This window comes from Daphnia pulicaria, chromosome 4 (assembly GCF_021234035.1).
Source record: "Daphnia pulicaria isolate SC F1-1A chromosome 4, SC_F0-13Bv2, whole genome shotgun sequence".
In the NCBI taxonomy this organism is placed as follows: Eukaryota; Metazoa; Arthropoda; class Branchiopoda; order Diplostraca; family Daphniidae; genus Daphnia; species Daphnia pulicaria.
In genome coordinates, this window is record NC_060916.1 from 13,953,777 (window position 1) to 13,972,563 (window position 18,787).

The 18,787-nt window shown below is 41.9% G+C and overlaps 3 protein-coding genes across 3 annotated transcripts; 2 read left to right on the forward strand and 1 right to left on the reverse strand.

Moving 5' to 3' along the window:
• The first annotated feature begins 184 nt into the window (after positions 1–184).
• Positions 185–2,731, forward strand: LOC124335811 (b(0,+)-type amino acid transporter 1-like). The gene is made up of 13 exons (XM_046789282.1): positions 185–281; positions 359–469; positions 536–637; positions 703–870; positions 940–1,053; positions 1,112–1,237; positions 1,303–1,402; positions 1,468–1,636; positions 1,699–1,802; positions 1,864–1,960; positions 2,023–2,172; positions 2,234–2,402; positions 2,467–2,731. The coding sequence occupies exons 1-13, from the start codon at positions 233–235 to the stop codon at positions 2,532–2,534; spliced, it is 1,527 nt and encodes a 508-aa protein (XP_046645238.1). The 5' UTR covers positions 185–232; the 3' UTR covers positions 2,535–2,731.
• A 1,290-nt stretch (positions 2,732–4,021) lies between these two features.
• Positions 4,022–7,050, forward strand: LOC124335812. The gene is made up of 3 exons (XM_046789284.1): positions 4,022–4,479; positions 5,418–5,753; positions 5,865–7,050. Exons 1-3 carry the CDS (start codon positions 4,312–4,314, stop codon positions 6,144–6,146), a joined length of 786 nt encoding a protein of 261 aa, XP_046645240.1. The 5' UTR covers positions 4,022–4,311; the 3' UTR covers positions 6,147–7,050.
• Positions 7,051–11,372: 4,322 nt separating this feature from the next.
• On the reverse strand, positions 11,373–17,210 carry LOC124338573 (protein lap1-like). Its single transcript, XM_046792668.1, has 6 exons — positions 17,044–17,210; positions 15,172–15,579; positions 14,995–15,091; positions 14,569–14,876; positions 14,406–14,473; positions 11,373–14,332 (listed from the first exon to the last, which is right to left on the reverse strand). Exons 2-6 carry the CDS (start codon positions 15,514–15,516, stop codon positions 11,635–11,637), a joined length of 3,516 nt encoding a protein of 1,171 aa, XP_046648624.1. The 5' UTR covers positions 15,517–15,579; positions 17,044–17,210; the 3' UTR covers positions 11,373–11,634.
• Between the last annotated feature and the right edge of the window lie 1,577 nt (positions 17,211–18,787).

Genomic DNA, 18,787 nt, shown 5'->3' on the forward strand with positions numbered 1-18,787 from the left:
TAGGACAAACTAAATCCAGGAAACAATTTGAACTCAATAAATACAATGGTCCATGCATTCGTTATAGAAATGAACCGTGACGGATCATAATCAAAATTCAATGTTAACACAAGGGTCAGACGGGAATACATCAATTTGTTCTATATACAGCCACAGAGGAAAAGCGAGCCATGGAGAAAAAGCATTCAGTAGGTTTCCGAAATCTAAACGTTCTGGGTAGCTTTCAGTTGAGATGGAAAATGCTGCGTTCGATTCTTGTGCTGGCGAGGTTAATAGTAAAGGTAAACCAATATTAGAAAATCCAATTTAGGAATTATCAATTGATTTTCATACCGATTAAAAATTATATTGTGTGTAGGCGAGTTGTCAGTGGAAGGAAAGCCCAATCCGGAAGGGCAGGAAGGTTTAGAATTGAAACGTAAAGTAGGACTGTTCAGTGGAGTGGCACTTATAGTTGGCAACATGATAGGTATTAATAGAAAAATAAGATCATACAAATTCTAGAATAAAAATCCATTTTATATTTTTGAATAAGGATCGGGAATCTTCATAAGTCCCGGCGGAGTGTTGGAGCGTTCTGGTTCCGTCGGATTGTCTTTAGTTATGTGGGCGGCTTGCGGCCTTTTGGCCATCTTAGGTAATACAAAATGTGTTAAACTCGTTTGTCAAAGTCAATTTCAAATGGTAATCGGTCGAAAATAGGTTCGTTATCGTACGCGGAGTTGGGCACTTTAATCCCCAAATCGGGTGGAGAATATTCCTACCTCCTCGACGGGTTAACGCCTTTACATCCGTTTTGGGGCCCACTGCCGGCCTTCCTCTATTCATGGATTAGTGTCTTGTTACTTAGACCTACTACGTTCGCCGTCGGTATAATACGCCCTATAGCTTAATAAGTTAACACGCCATGTAAGCTTATTTAAAGCCTGGGCATTTTAGGCTGTTTGAGTTGCGCCAGCTACACCGTTTACCCCATTCTGGCATCAATGGGTTTATGTCTGGAAACTGAGACAGAAGAATTGCTCATCAAATTGACAGCCGTCTTATACATCGGTAGGGGAATCAAACTTGAAATGAAGTTTTTAGATAATCTGATTTTTCTACCAATCAGGTTTGATTTCTGCGCTAAACGTCTACAGCGTTGATTGGACGATTCGAGTGCAGAATTTTTTCACGGTAGCCAAACTTGCAGCCATCGCTGTGCTGGTCGGTTGCGGGATCTATCAACTGTCTAATGGTGAGTCGGAATTGTGTCATTATTTTCAAATTAAGAATAAGAATAAAATTTTTTATCAATTATAGGAGAAACCAAATATTTAGCTCAAGGATTCAAGGGATCGACGACGGAATTTGGAACCATAGCTACGGCCTTTTACGGAGGATTGTGGTCTTACGATGGATGGTATCAAGATCGAGGCGCTTTAAATAGACACGTGTCTTCGGAGAATGAATCGCTTCCTAAAATAGGAACAATCTCAACTTCATCACCGAGGAGATCAAAAATCCTTACGTCAACCTACCGCGAGCTATCATGATTGGCATCCCCTTGGTGACCGTCTGCTACCTGGCCGTTAACGTTGCCTACCTAACCGTGCTAAGTCCCCAGGCCTTAATCAATTCCGATGCTGTGGCTGTGGTTCGTATGCCATTAAATTAATTCATTTATCCTTCGACCTAGGTATCTAATATTCTGTCTAGGATATTGGTAATTATCTCCTGGGTCCTTTGGCCTTCACCATACCTTTAGCCGTGGCCATGTCCACTTTCGGAGGAGTGTTATCCGGCGCCTTTGCCACCGGAAGGTTAATCTTTTATCTGCATCTCTCGTTAAAAATTCCGTTTTACAAATATTTTATTTTGCAGGTTGTGTTTCGCAACAGCTAGAGAAGGTCATATGGTAGACGTATTGTCTTATATTCACGTAGATAGTCGGATTCCATCACCAGCTCTCATTTTTACTGTAAATTCTATTTCAATTGATTTTAAATGTTGAACTGAAATTCACTGAATTTTAACCAACAGGCAATTATCGCTCTCGTTCTGGTGATCTCTAAAAATGTTAGCAGTTTAATTGATTTTTTCACGTTCGCCGTCTGGATCTTTTACGTCCTAACTATGATCGTCCTGCTCATTTTACGCAAGACAAGACCCGATGCCCGCAGACCCTACAAAGTCAAAAATTCGAAATGCTAATCATTTCAAAGAGTAATTAAATTTATCTTTTATTTAATAGGTTCCGTTGTTCGTCCCGATTCTGACGATCATTATTGGATCGTACCTTGTGGTGGCGCCGATCGTGACTGACCCTGCCATTGAATACCTTTACGTCTTGGGCGCCTTGTTCATCGGTGTTCTATTTTACATTCCCTTTGTTTTTTACAAATGCTCATTGGGTTTCATGGGTAATTAATTCAATCGATTTTTTACTCAGAAAAATAATCGATCGTGTTTCTGTGGTTTGAACAGGGCCCATTACCAGGTCTATTCAGATAGCATTGAACGTGGGTCCAACGCTGAAGCCGATGGCAGATTGAAACTATTGGATTATATCCGTCTACTCGTTTATTCGTCTGTCTATAGTGCTACATGCTGAGATTGCTGACTAAAATGTCTACGTCTTCTCAGGAGTTTTTGATGTTCTGAGACACGCGAAACCGCACGAGGAACGACACTGCCGATGGATTTGATCGTCATGAAAAACAAAAAAAAATAAATAAGACGCCAAACAAAATATTTATTTCTTTTCCTATTCAGCGAACCATTATTTTTGTTTTTAAATCCTCTTACGCCGGAATATATAGTTATAGGGGGCGGGCTTTTTGGCGTCAACGAGCCAATTATACAGAGAAATCCCGTGTTTATATTTCTTACCGATCGCCTGTTACAAAAGCCTATTTAAAAACAAAAATAGTCGACGATAGAATTTTGTGTTTCCCCTTTTCTACAAAAGAAATTTCGAATGTGTTTGAATGAGCAGCAAAACGTCGCGTGAAATTCCCCTACACGCAAGAGGGGGGAACACGTTTCGTGACGTTGTTCTGTTAGGAGAGCCAACCTTTCACTTGTAAGGAAGCACTGCAAAAAGCTGGGGGGAAATATCACGTGAAATAATCCAGTTAAGCCTTTTTCTTTGATTTTTATTCTGTCGTCCCTCGCAAACTAATTCGGTCTACATTTATTATATTATACTTACCTCAATTCAATAAACGGATTTCCTTTTCTTCGACTTCCACCCCTCCCTGGGCGGGGTCATTGCACACTCCCCCCTTGACGTCTTTTCATAAAACGCAGCTTGCTAATTGACGTAACCAGATACGCAGGGGCGGCTTATAGAAATTATAATCGATATTTGGAGCGCATCCAGTTTATATTACAGATAGACTTAGGGAAAATAATTTAGAACTTGAAAGTGTAACGCAACTCACTTTTCCTGTAGCACTCAAATTCCCGGAGGGGGGGGGGGGACGAGACATAGTGTGAGCAATAACCTATACCTGCTGGGTTTGGCCAACAATTTTCCTTGCGTAACGGTACACTAATTCAGTACACAAGCAACCAGCCTCGTTTCGCAAGGAAAATCAAATGAAAAAAAAAAATAAATAACCTCGATCAGTTAGTTGTTCCAACCGAAACCTACCTGACTCATACACACATATATAGATAGATAGATATATGAATTCTTCTGGGGTATCATACTCCTTTGCTAGAAGAACATCTGTTTGACATACATCTATTGAATACACTCAATAATAAAAACTTTTGAGAATTTTAATGGACTTGGCGTCTGCTGTAAAAGGACAAATAGAATAAACGAACTCTCCAAGTCCCTTCAAGTTGAATGAAATCATCAATTTTTCATTAAGAAAAGATTTAAAAAAAAATGAATGGCGTTTGTGTGTGTCCGTAAACTGGAAGAAGTTACAGGGCACACACATAGCGTGTACTGTGTGTTATTACTAGCCATGTGTGACATCTGGCAGTAGCCAGTGTTTCCCTATATATGTTCTTTAGCGTCTTCTTTGACTGTGGCCAGTCGGTTGTCGGTTGCCGTCGAGTTTGGACGTTCTCTCTCTCACCTGTCGGTTATTTCGGTTTGACTTTTTCCATCAGTGTTTTGGGCTCTTCGATTTCTATCGATTGACAATTTGACTAAACAAAAAATAAAGGTCACACCTGCTTTCTCTACTAGTCAGTGCGCGTTTCCGGCAACGTGTTGGTGAACAAAGGTCATTCGTCGGTCTATAATAACGACAGGGGAGTGGGTGCGGAAGTAGTGGGGTGGAATTGTTTGATGGGACGCAGATAGAGAAAATGCGGCAGCAAGAGCATCATCAGCAACTGAGCGAAATGGATAACAACGACCGGAAACGTGACGAAACGACGTCGCTCGATGCGTCCACGGTTCAACACAAAGCCCCCGTCAAGGGACGGATCAACAACGATCCTCTAACGCTACCTCACAACGATTTAAATTTAAAGGTATTATTAAATCTCATACATTTCTTTATTTTCCTTATTATCGTAGCCGCTTTTGTTAGTTGGTTTTGGTGGCCCAGTTTCCAACACTCATTCGTTATCTCTCCGGTGTGTGTGTGTGTGTGTGTCTAAAGTGATGACGTTACAAACAGTTTGAAAAATGAGATTGTCGAAATTATCTAACTCGTTTTGCCCGATAGGAACGCGCGTGTGTACCTGGTTTTATAACAGCTCGGTCAACTCCTCCTTCCTAGTTACTAATTCTTTATCGTGACTTTAAGACTTTTGGAAAAAAGAAACGAACGAGTCTGTTAGTCGACGGAGAATCTACTGCGTTTCAGGTGCGTCCGTTTTGCTGGACGTGTCTCTGCATTTCCACCAATAAATATAGACGCCCGTGTGTGTGTTTCTGTGCCGTGTGTGTATAGCCCCTTCCGGCGCTCTACCATCTGCCCCAGCAGTACCGTTCCGCTTCGGGGACCGTCTCTCCTTTTTATTTTGTTTGCCCGTTTCGCTCTGCGTGAGTGTGTAACAGACCCCGGCGTTTGTACATACGTTGGAGTGTGTATATCAGGGACTTTTTTGGCCGTGGGAATAATCATTATTTTTCCCTGAACAAGAAAAAATTTCTACCCACATAAATGGTAACGATCGGATACAAAAAGCTTTAATCAATTGATTCACTAGTAACAATTCCATAAACAAAACTATTACTTTTTCTTCTTCTTTCGATATTGGCGTAACATAAAACGAAAGTTGAGAAAAAATTTATCCGATAGTTTTGTGTATTTTTAGTTGCCGTGTGAAACGATAGGTCATAAAAAATTAATGTCCCGGAACTTATTTGAACGGAAATCCTTTTGGTTTTCTAAATGGAGTCGAAAGATTTTTCCCTTGAAATTTTAACTATGTTACTAATTGCAATTAAATTTCAAATATAGTTGAACGAAGATACCAACAAGATCGGCGACGAAGGATCTTCGCCCACCTCCATGTCGATTGAAGGCGGTCAAGAGACGGTTCGACTTCCGGCCACTTTCGGCGTCAAGTTCCTGGGCAAGCGGGAAGCTCGGGGTCTTTGGGGCATCAAGTACACCCGCAAACCCGTCGACGAGATGGTGGCCCTGGCTAAAAACCTCAAACCGGGCACTTCGCTGCCTCACCTTCACTTCAAAGTCGACTCGACGGGCGTCACAATCAGCGAAATGCCCGACAACCGCTCACGCAATTTCGAAACGGGTTTCTATCCCGTCGATATCATCTCCTACGGCGTTCAGGTCCTTATAATAAAATAGACAAATCGTTTTCGAAATCAGATAACGCTGGCCCATCATTATTTGTTTAACCTTTTTGTCATAACAAATTTATAATCATTTGTAATCGCTCAGGATGTCGTCTACACGCGGGTGTTTTCGATGATTGTCGTTCGTGACACGACCATCACTCCGTCGGCCCTGATGGGCGACTCGACGGCTCCGTTCGAGTGTTACGCTTACGTCTGCGACAGCCGCCAGAGTGCCAGAACGTTGACCATCGCCCTGGCCACGGCCTTCCAGGAATTCAGCAAGACGGTCAAGAACCAAAAGACCAAGCACAAACGCATCGCCATCGATTTGCGCACTCCCGAACAAATGGCAGCCGAATACGAGGATCAAGAAACAGAAGCGTGAACAACATTCCCCCCCCCCCAGGCTCCATTTCTCATCAACAATTTTTTTGAATTATTATTATTTGCTCCCGCCCATTTTCGCGTGATTTGTTCATTTCCCTTTTTTTCCAAATTGCCTCTCCAGTTTAGAAAATTCTTATTGGATAAAAAAAGGTAAATTGAAGAATTAAACTGACAGGAGATTTTGTCCATATACATAATGAATTGTTCACGAACAAATCTTTTTTGTTTGTTTTTTTACTCTACTCATTCCGCATTTTTGCGTGACATATTCCGCGGATTAATTTTAGACGCTTGGACCATATGTCGAAGGTCAGCGACAATGGCAACAGGTGCTTATTTAGCTTTCCAGTCCAATTGCTATCGTCGTGCCGATCAACCACACCCGTTATATACATATACTGTCTGGTGTACATTTGTTCCCGATCTAGATTCACAAATAATAGTAGCAAATAATTATGATTACCTGGATACAAAGAAAAAACGACCGAAATTCATGACATAATCAAACGAAAACCTCACTCTGTCAACCTCGTCATCAGTGTGTTTTTATATTACATTATCTCGCAAAAAAATCAGCTGGGTTTTATAATATCCAAAGATACGGTAGCGCGCGCATTGCTCCACATTTATATACATGGCCGTTATATCTCTCATCGTCTCTCTTTGTTTACCTGTGGTTCCGAGTGTCTGGTGTTTTTTGAAAAACCGTATTTGATGACTTCAACATTTTGTTTTTTGTTTTTGTTTACGCTGGTTGGATTATCTGAGTTTTTAAAAAAACTAATCTAAGAAGGAAATGGAAACTGAAAAACCCCCGAAAATGTTTCACACCGATTTTTGTAACCAAACTGTGAGATATTTACGTTGTATGTCAAAATGAATAAAAGGCGTGAAAATTCTAATCACTCTCGATCAACAATAAATAGTTGGTTATTGTAAGATTTTCAAGACTCTATATTCACGATCGAGATGCGCAGTGCGTGTTCGTCTTTTTTTTAAAACAATAATTTAAAAAAAAGACAATGGGCCGGATGCATTTGTGTTGCGTGCTGTTTAGTTCACTTGAAAATCGTGACTAGGCAATACAGAACACAAAGAAACATTCCGTGTCTATGGAATCATACGGTAGTGCACCAGAGGAACAAGATGATGGATAAAGAAATTCCTAGAAAATAAATTACATATTTTTAAATATATACTCCAATAGATTTCCAAGAAAATTCACTTAAGCTTGAAACTGAAGCCAAAAGAATTGGCCTTAGGTTCGGTAAGTGCGCTTCCAGCTATTCAACCTACATCCTTGTAAATAATTATAATGTGCGTGCATAATATGTGTTCTAATCAAAAAAATCTCATTTGGGTGTGGAGGATCAGCTGTATCTTCATCAATCCCGGTGGCGTTTTTAAACAGAGATCTGGTTCAGTGGGATCGGCACTTATTATTATGTGGGCCGCGTGCGGTCTCCTCTCCATTTTCGGTCCGTCGCACAAAAACCTCCCCCGAATTGCCAGCCCAGAATATGTGATTATTTCTGTAACAATTGTAGGCTAATTATTGTGTCCAGGTGCATTATCGTCCGCCAAACTCGGAGCCCACATACACCGAAATCGGGTGGTGAATATATATTCTTATATATTTCTTTTAGACGGACCGGGACGATGCCTTACACCGGTTCTGGGGTCCATTGATGCCGGCCTTCCATTTTTACTCATCGTGGGTCAGTGTCCTTTTGATGAACTCGGCGAGCATATCGCCGTCGGTTGTTTGAGTTGTTCCGGTTACAACACCATCTACCCAATTTTGGAATCGTTTGGCCTTTGCCCAAACGGCAATGAAAATTCTGCTGAAATTAACCGCTCTGCTTTTTACCTTGGCTAGGCTACGTGACGGCTTTAATTATATACACAGAGTCTCTAGATCTTATACAACGCCAACAGCTAATTTAAAAACGCATCCGTTATTTAAATTACAGGTTTGCAATCGTAGTAGTCCTCAATTGTTTTAGCGTCGACTGGACCGTTCGAGCTCACAATGACTTGACAGCCATCGTGTTGATGATGGGCTGCGGAATATTTCAACTTTCCACGAGTAATTTAGACGAAGGATTTGCCGATTCCACGACGAATTTCAGTTCCGTCGCGGTGGATTGTGGCTCAAGAATGATAACTTTAGCACAGCAGGATTGACACCAATGAAGAGTTGAAAGATACTCACGTCAATTTGCCGAGAGCAATTATTTTGGGTCTCTCATTAGTGACGTGTTGTTTACCTGTCCGTCAACGTGTAACCTAACTGGGCGTGTCTAGTACCAAAGAGCGTTGGCCGGTTTTTCACTGGCATTAAAAAATATAATGGAAACCATCGTCCTATAATTAAAAATCGAATTTAATCTAGGTTATGTTTTGCATCGGTGGGAGAACACCGTTTCCAGCACTACACTATTCACGGTCTGACTTAATCAACTGAAACTAATAATTATAAATGAATAAATCAATTGCTCTTTTGCCATATCTAGGGTGTATAATGTCCTTCATATAGTGATCATGATGAATAAATGATGTGACCACATTAATCGATTTCATCAGTTTCACCGTGTGGATATTTATACATCGTTCTGGCTATGCTATTGGTTGAATATTGCGCAATACCAGACCCAATGCTAATGGACCTTTTTCGTGTGACACATTCTTTAGCGCAAATTATTTTATGTGTCGGTTTCATGTTAATCTGATACTTTATTCCGATTTCATTTAGGTTCGTTTGGTAATCCCCGTTATAACCATGGCTGTTATCTCATGGTAGTTATCTCGTCTTTTTTTTTTTAGTTTTCTCATCTAAGGGTCATTCGTTGATTACAAATGCTCTATGGACTGTTGCACCGGTAAAAATGATATTATTTTACATTTGACTTTCCAACTAAAATTGGCATTTTTTTAAATGCAGGGTCCGTGACACGAATTATTCAGCTGTGCTGAGATTTTTGCAAGTGGAACTGCGAAACCATCGCAGTGTTGAAATTGTTTCGAATTATTTATTTTTTTCCCTCCCCAGGGACAGACTAAATTGAAGCAAATGAAATGAAACGTGAAGGTTATGTAACATTGGCTGGTAACGCCAGATTTTTGTTCGGCGAAGTTAAATGGCAGTTATTCTAGAAATCACGCGAAACCTTATTCAGCCGTCGACACGAATTTGGTTCGCTTCAATCAAAAGCTAAAAAAAGATGTAGACAGTGTGACAATGTATAAGGTGACAATGAAGCTACAGTTTGACGTGAACTTTTCGTCAAACTGCTGATGTATGGTTTCATTTAACAGGCTTCTGCTGACCATTAGGTCTATATACAATGCCAACTGTCTAATAATAGACCAAGTAAAAAGCTGCTCATCAAAGTGCTCACTCGTATGATTTCAGGAGTCGCGTCAGGAGTCTTATAAAAATTAGTAGGCCCATGAGACATATGTTAGAGTATGTTTTTAACCAAACCAATAAGGGCACGGGCGGATCACATTTAATATCTGGATTACCGGTCATCGTATTTTTAAAAATATTTTTCATTGTGATTGTATATAGTAGTCGCTTCAATAATTCGTTTTTTGCCCTTCGGTATTTAGCCGTTAGCGATAACAAAAATCTTAATTGGAATTTATGACATTTTCACGCTCGCAAAGCTGAGCACCAAGTCCGAAGCGAACCCAAAAGTTATGAGGTTTTGCGGAAATTCCCGGAGCGTTAATCTATAGCCTGTATATAATCTAAAAAGGTTAGAGAATGCAAACCGACTTTTTGGTGCCATCTCTTGTTCAAAATCTAATTTTTTGCTTCGTACGCATGATTGCTCGGACAACGCATTTTCTTAAAAACGTAAAATTAAAAACGTAAAATTAGTAAGAAAAAAAAATCGTAATTTCCGGTCACGGTGTATCGTTTATCAGTGAATCAACATCCAAATTCGATAAACTTAAAAAAATTGTTATCTGATCTGAACGTTGATTGAGAACCACCCAAGCTGGATAGAAATATAATGGTCTATTCGACACTGCTGTATAGAGTTGCAATCGAATACCCCTGCTGTATAGAGTTGAATGAAATTTAGTAACTCCCGCAGCAACAGTATACTTCAGCGTAACAGATAACGTAGACACGAGATAAAAGCAGAAACATTTTTCAAGGATATTTGACACAAGACACTAACCCATGTTGAATTCCGCTGCATGTATTTCGGGACGGGAAGTTCCTCGTCCAAATAGTGAACGACGTTTCAAGGAATATTAAGCAACACCAAATCTATAATAATTTGAATACATCACACAACAGTGAATAATTCCGTTAGACCACTTAGTCTATACAGGGTCTACCACTTCTATAGACTTGAAACGATCTTTAAATAACCCGCTGTTGCGTTATTTTACGAAGCAATCACTAAGTAATCGCAACCCCATAAAAATGATGTAAAAAAAATAAGAAAGCAAAGCAACATTAAATGTTCTACCTAACATAAAAATCAAATTTCCATAACAAAGAGATCATTCCATAGCTTTAGTTCTAACCAAGAATACTGTTCAAGGGAGTTTGGGCTGAAAATCTATACCGTCACGCGAATGACCGCACGCAGTAAGAAATTGGGTGGAGTGCTTTTCTCACGCTCTATAAATCCCGGTGTTTTTTTTCTTATAAAACATAAATTACATTCATTACTGAAAGTAACACGCCCAAAAACGATATTGAAATTCGAAACTTTCGATTTTTAGAACAGTGTATTCGGGTCTATTTTTCGTTTCATGGTAAACTAAAAAAAAAAAAAACACACGCTTCCCTTTATACACGTATTATTGTCACTTGCATAAAAATATGAAAAGAACCCAAGAAAGTCCGTAAACGTTATATAGCAAATTTATACAGCTTACTTCTTCTAATTCAAAGGGGAGACAATATGAAGCAAAAAAAAAAAAAATAATTTCGTCAAAATTCTTAGATCAGATTACAGCGGAATTATAAGATCGGTGGTTCGAAAATGATAAAACTAAAACTCTTCTTTTTTTTGTGTTAACAAAATGAAGTTGACCTTTTACATAAAAAAAGATTCTCTGTCTGAAATACACGAAAAGGCAAATTTTGGCAGGTCACTTGATGAATGATCCAGCACGAAACTTTCGTTGTTTTTTTTTTTTTACTTCTGATATAGTCAATACGATTAATTTTCAAGTTCTATCGGTCGGAGAATATCATCAACACGAATGTATATAAGGGCACATATTGTAAGAGAGGGGGGGATAAAAATCCAAATAATAATAAAAAAACTCCAGCATAAATTTGGATACACAACTTGATTTGAATATCGACTGTACATAAACTATTGCAGCAAATTGTGTTTGGAAAAAAACAAAAAAAAATAAAAATATATATGTTTACAACCTCTTATCTTTTAAACGATTATTTCCTTCACTCACTGACTCATTTCTATAGTTGCTCGTCGTCAAACGGCTCACTGGATGCGTGGCGTGTAAGCTGCCAGCGAAGGGCTGGCCGACAATTCCACCGATAGCTTGCTCTTGGAAATGGATGTAGCCGCCAAAGTGGGTGTAGGCATCCGCGTCGGAATTCGAGATCCAGGTGAAATTCCGGCATTCTTCAAATCAGTCACAGAGTATTTGGGCAGAGGAATGCGCGTGCTCAAAGACTGGCCGGAAGAGCTTTTATTGGTCTGATTAGCTTCAAAGTCGTTGTTGTTGGTCGTTGGCGTTGTTGTTGTTGGCGTGACCATCCTGGCACTGTGAACTGGCAAAGGTGAGAAGTTGGTCTTGAGAGTCAGAGGTGCCAGCGGAGTGCTGGCCACGACGGGCGTGTGAACTTGAGGAGGAGGAATCCGAGAGCTGGACAATTTCGGCTGAAGGGTCGGTGGAGTGTCCCGCTGTTTGGGTGGCAAGAGAGGCGCAGGTTTATTTACAATCGGCCCGTCCAGTTGTGACCCGTTGACGGACAAGTTGGAGAGTTGACGCGGAAGTCCGCTGGGCAGGCGGTTGTGCGATGACAGGGGAATGCGAGAGGAAGCATTGGCCGGCGGAGGCGATTTCAACTCGGTTGGCGTATCACGGAATCCGTTAGTATTATTGCTGGCGACGTGATATTTGGGCGGAGGAAGACGGCCTTGAATTTTGCTCGCCTGTTGTTGCTGGCCGCCACCATTCTCGGCGTTGCCAGCAGGCGGCGGGAGTCCGACAACATGAGCCGCGCTTAAAGGACTACTACTTGATGGCCCATTTGAAGTGTGGACGGAAAGTGGAACATCCCAAGAGGTGGGTTTGTGAGTCGGCAGAGGACTTTCCCTGGGCGACGCGGACAGAAAGACTTCGCGTGCCGCTTGTCTCAATGCTGCCACTGATTGGAGGTCTCCTTCCGCTTCTTCCGCATCGTTGGCAGGACTTAAACTGCTGTTTTCGACAATGTAAGTGGCTCTCTTGAGGGCCAGCGGTGTCATCTTGTCTTTTTCCAAAAGATTGCCACTCAAGGGCAAATCGATTGGACGTTTGGCTGCCGCCACGACAGGCTGAACGGGGCTGCTTCCAGATGGTTGGCCATTGTCTTCAAGAGGTTCGATGGATGGCCCACGCCCGCTGTCACGACTCGGACTGCTATCCCTCCTCTCGCCGGATGTCCCGTCAACCGTGAATCCACTGTCAGTCGACTGGGTCCGCGGTAGACTAGTCGCGTGATTGAATTCGGCTGCCCGTTTCGAGTAAGCGGCCGCAACGTGATAAGGCGGAGGTTGTTGCTGCTGCTGCTGCTGTTGCTGTTGCTTTGTCTCAGTCAAATCCAGTTGGCTGGACCGGTGGTCAACAACATCAACGGCGTTGGGGTTCTTCACCTTGTCCAGGGCTCCATCTGTTGCAGACATCAAGGGTCGAAGCACTCTGGCTTCTTTAATTTCGATTTCGGCCGATCTGGGCGAAAGCTCCGGTGGAATGCCGTTCTGCTTGGGCGGATCCGCTTCCGGATTGGCTAGAATTTCGGTGGAGGCGTTGCGTTTGAGCGGCAATGGGGAGGCAGAATGAGCAGCCGGAGGCAATAATGGCGGAACTTGAGGAGGCTGAGATTCGCTCGAGAGCGTGGCAAGGAGTTGCGGAGGTTCCGACATTATTTCCGATTTGGGACGCACCGAGACGCTGATGCTCTCGGCTCTCGGTTCAGTCTGGGTGGGTGGGCTGCTGGATTCATTCGGAGATTTTGTAACGACAGACACTAACGGCTCAACGTGAATATGAACGGGAGCCGCCAGCGGAGTAGACACGACAACCACTGGAGAGGGTTCCGGTTGTTTCTTAATTTCGCTGGATGGCGGGGAGCTGCTAGTAGTGACAGCAGGTGTTGTTGTTGTTGTTGGGGTGGTAGCCGAAGAAGCCGCAATAGTGGTTGCTTCCACACTGTTGCGAGATGTGGGAGAAACCGGGTGATGCTGCTGGATGTGTTGGGCGTGTTTGGCCAAGGCTTTCAACTCTTTCGGATAAGGAGTTGGATTCCTCATGAGTTTTCCAGCCTTTGGATCGGTTTCACCGTCAAAGGCAAATTTGATATGAGTGGGCGAACGGGCCGTCACGACGTTGGGGCTGCCCTTATCTGTCGGTGTCTGTTCCTCCTCAGGCTCCGGATCGGTTGACTGTGGCAATAGGAAGCAAGTCAGGACTTTGTGGCCAGTGGCGGAATCGACATCCGTCTGCAGCGGCACAACCGGTTTTGTCTGAGCCTCGGAGAGCCAAAGTGCCGATAACGAAGGCAACTTGAGAAACGAGACGGGCAAATGAAGTAGGCGATTGCAGCTCAGATTGACGACACGAAGTCGTGAAAGATGGCCCATCTCCGGTGGAAGATGTTCCAGTCGATTCTTTCGCAGCGACAAAACGGTCAGACGTTGGCACGAGCCGAGCTCGACCGGTAATTCTTCCAGCAGATTCTCGTTCAGCATCAGCGTTTCCAGTTTGCGAAGTAATCCAATCGAGGCCGGAAGTTTCGACAATCGATTCTGACCGGCTTGCAATTCTTCCAAATTGGAGAGACGGCCAACCGAGTCCGGCAGGCAAGTCAAACGGTTGTCATCGACGCGGAGTACAGTCAACAGAGTCAAATCGCCAATTTCTTCCGGTAAATTGGCCAAATTATTGGACGTCAAAGACAAATCAGTGAGCGATCTAAATATTTAAAATAAAACAGGTTGTTAATAAAATCAAGAGAAATCGGGAAATCCTTGTTTTCATTTCTTACTTGCACAACCCGATAGTTGGCGCTATTCCGTGAAGACAATTTCTCGATGCATCCAGATGAACCAGATTCTGTCAACAAGAAAAATATTCAGATCATTATATTAACGCATGATGTGACATGATGGAAAAGAAAGCGCGGTCAAGAAAGCAAGTTGAAAACCCACCTGCAAATGACCCACAAATTCAGGAAGCACGTCCAACTTGTTGCCATCGACCCAGAGCTCAGTGAGCGACGGAATGCTTCCGACGACTTCGGGCAGGTCACACAAGTCGTTTTGGCCCATGTCGAGTCGCTTCAATGCCGTCAAACGAGCCATGGATTTGGGAAGAGCGGCCAGTTGATTTTCTCTCAGTTCGAGGAGTCGCAATTTGGTCAGCCGACCAAAGTTGGCCGGGAGGAATTCGAGGAACGTGTCGGAGAGGTTGAGCGACTCGAGGGAGAGTAATTTAGTTGCGCCTTCGGGCAGTTTACCTGTTGTCCAAATAAGGTTATAGAACCACACATATATATATACGTATAACAACGACAAGTCCAACTCAATTGACTAAAGGGAAAGTGGGGCATTGTGTAAACGAGTTGACGTATATACCGAGCGGATTGACGCTGAGGTCCAGAATAATCAGCGCTTTCAGTCCGCTAATGGCGTCGGGCACTTCGGTCAAGGAGTTTTTCGAGATATCCAACACCTGAGAAAGAGAAAACGTTTTTTCGTTTAGCTAGGCCGATTTTCTTCCTTGAGAATAGAAAATTTAAAAAAATTACGTACCTGTAAATGGATGAGAGACGCCAACGCGGGGGGTAAAAGGGCAATCTCATTATCAGATAGCCAGAGCTCTTTGAGGCCATGGCAATGAAAAAGTGGCCGGGGCAAATCAGCGATTTGATTGCAGTCGAGTCGAAGGATCTCCAACGTCCTTTCGTGGTTGAATACTTCAGCTGGAACATCGCTCAAGCTCGAATGCTCATAATCCAAGACTTGAACGTCGTCTTCTTCTGGTTTCAAGCAACACATCAGCATCTTCCTCCATCCGGAAGACGAGCTAGAGACTCGCCTGGATGATGATCCTTTAAGCATGGCTTCACCAGCTCCTCGGTCGTCGTTTCCATCCATATCTCTAATATGCAAATGCAGACGACTTTTTTCTGGTTTTTTCGATGTCTCCTGCTGTGAATCCTAAAATAGGAAAAAAGAGAAAACGGAACAAAAAATCAAGATAACAGAAATATTCCCGCCACTTGACCAACTGTTTCTTTCTCTCTCCTCAATCTCATCCATACAAATTAGTCCCTTACACTTCTCTCGTCCCCATAGCAGTTCATTGAAAAACAACCATGAAAGGGCATATGGATGCGTTTCCATTGGTTGGTTATTATCTATAACTCGAACTAAATTTAGACAAGATAAACAGCGACAAAGAAGAGAAAAAAAAAAACTCCCTCTTGTGTGGATGCTCATTTTTATCTTTTTAACTATGGCTCGAACAAAAATTTGGAGAGGGGCTTTAAAAAAAAAACGGGGTATGTGTTTTCACCTGCTGTGCAGCAACTGCAACATGGATTGTCTATTGTTAACCTAACTAATGGACAACAAAATGAAAGGCATACACACAAAAATGGAAAAGTCCCATTCTTCAAATCTTGTGTATAGTTTTGGTTCTATTTCATGTCGTTTTTTTGTTGTGTTCATATTTTTCTGTTGAAGTTAAAACCAAATAGACCGAAAGGCGAAGTGAAAGTGAAAACAAAATAAACCGCTCGTTCGTTCGTCTAACTGTTTTTTTCTCGGGGAGTACCGCGTGACTCCCAAACTGGAAATAGCCGAAAGGGAAGAGAAGAGAGTGAGAGTAGTATAGTCATCTTTTTGGAGCTTCGTATATTTTTATATGCTCGTTCTTTTAACTTTAAGCTTTTCGTAAACAACTTTTTAAAGCTGTGAGACTGATCTCAAAATGTTGTTTGTTGCGTATAATATACCTATCGGGAGGAAAAGTTACGCCCTCTTAACTCTGGACAAATTGGATCAGCATTACTTTGGTTTCGGCATTATTCTGAGATTAAGAAATGGATGCAAACAAAGAGAAATCTTCCAACTTCAACATTTTCCTCCTCGTAAAAACTTTGGTAATCCCAGCAGCCTGGATTACGGTATACATGTAGCCAGCGTAAAAATTAACCGAGCATAGAACTGCTTTCATGTTCTGTCAACTGGCGGTTCCACAGGAAATGGTAACCAACAACAAAACCGGGGGATAACTAATTATACCTGGACAATATATAGTAGGCTTACACTTCCTCCCTTCTCTCTCTGCCTGTTACTTGTTTTTTTAACTCAAATTATTTCTCCCTTGACCGAGTCTGAGTGGTGTGGCAGGTGGGCGGAAAGGCCTACGGCATAGACCATCTTCCATCTAACAGAGCGTGACTTTCCCCCCTCTGCCATAATTATTACTCGTCTCCCCAGTCAACTCAAGATATCGCACACACACTCAAACTTATGACAAAACCCGTCACATGAACCTGTGTCATTCAGACTTGGTACCTGTGTGCTAAACAGCACAAAAAGCATGTGACGGTTCACGACACAACAAGAAAACAACTGTCAACAGGTGTAAAGGATATGAAACCTTGTAGTACTCACGGTAAAGAAAATGGCTATTGTATAAACTGGTGGGCTGGCTGTGTGTGTGTGTTGAGAGACGACAGAGTCACACCATACTGTCGAAGGGACTTGTTATATATCCACTGAGGTGCACAGGGAAAGAAAAACTTGCCCGCACTACTCGGACGACTTGTTTGGACTGACGCTTGGTCGCTCGTGAATATTCTTCATGCCCATTGGAGGGAGGGGAAGTTGCGACTACGGGCAACTTTGTGCGCTGCTGAAGCCCCTAAACATGAAGCATGGTATGGGCACGCCAACCATACGTAAAAGCAGGCAAGGGAAAATTCGAAAATATGCGAGCATACAACAGATATTCCCCTGAGGCTAACATGTGGCCTCAGGGCCGTTTAGTTATATATAAACTGGATGCAAATTGTGGATTTCCCGATTTCAGTTTGGAGGGCAACGTAATAATTAAATTCTGATCAAAGAGCATCATACTTTGGTCAGTTAACTGTCGATTTTATTCAACACCTTTTCTTTCGAACAATGGAGATATTAAACGCAACTAACTACATCGTTTTACCATTTACGAGTGTGATTACTTCGCTGAGTTAATATTTAAAGACCTTAATTTTCATTTACCATATTGAATGAATAGTTCATATACCACTGATCAATGAAGGTAGGATAGGAAATCATGGAAAAACTTTCTCCGATACCTCACCATACATACTGTTGTATGTCATTGATCAACGTAGATGAAACCGCTATTCATATACCCTTGCACTAAAATTGAAAATAAGAGACTATTTTAACATACGGCAGTAATGAAATCAGATTCGCGAACCAACTAATAAGAAATGAAATAAATTATTAATTCAACTCGATAAATTTACGGTAAAACCAAGTGCGCTAACTAGATGTTCGGTTAAATTACCAAGTTCGTTAACAAGTAAATCAAATTTGCAGCATCGTATTGGAGATAATTGGAGATGAGACGTCTAAGAGCAGATATCATAACGAGACGATTATTATAATGCCTTGAAATTTCTCTGGGGCTTATATTTTTGACTTCATGAATAGAACGACGACGAGTGCCCGGTAATTTATTACCTAGATAACAACTACAGCACAACACACAAACCGTATTAGGTAACATCTTTGTCTCTAGCTGCTGGATTCGTCACTGCGTATACTACAACCGACTCCAACTAGTCATCGCTGTTTCTACAAGAAAATGTGTCCTTGTACACTGCGGTTAATGATTATCTTGTATACAAGTATTCCGCAGTCTTTCATGCATGATTCCGTTCGAGTAAACAGCGGGAGCGACGGATTAAATTGAAATATGCACTAGACCAAATCATTATTTTTTCTTTTCTTGACCGACTTTAAGTAACATACAAAAAAAAAACCTTAACTTAGTGCGGGAATTTTTTCTTCACTCGCTCCGAACGAATTGATTTGCGCCAATTTTCTCGAGAAATAAGTTTTAGGAAACTGGAAAAAGTTCCTTGTAGCTATCACGACTTTTCATGTTTCATCTTTGCAGTGAGTCAGAAAGATAACGGTCCGACATTTTCATCCGCGAGTTGAATAGTATAAAGCCCCGTTCGCTCTACCACTTTTTCTTTTGTGAATATAGACATTTCGAGTCCGTTGTGCGTCATTATGTCAATTACGCCTATCGGTTCACTTTTCCATATTTTTGTTTTCATTCAAAAGACTTTTGCCGATCACGTTACCAAAAAGTCCGCCCTAAGCATTTTTATCAAAT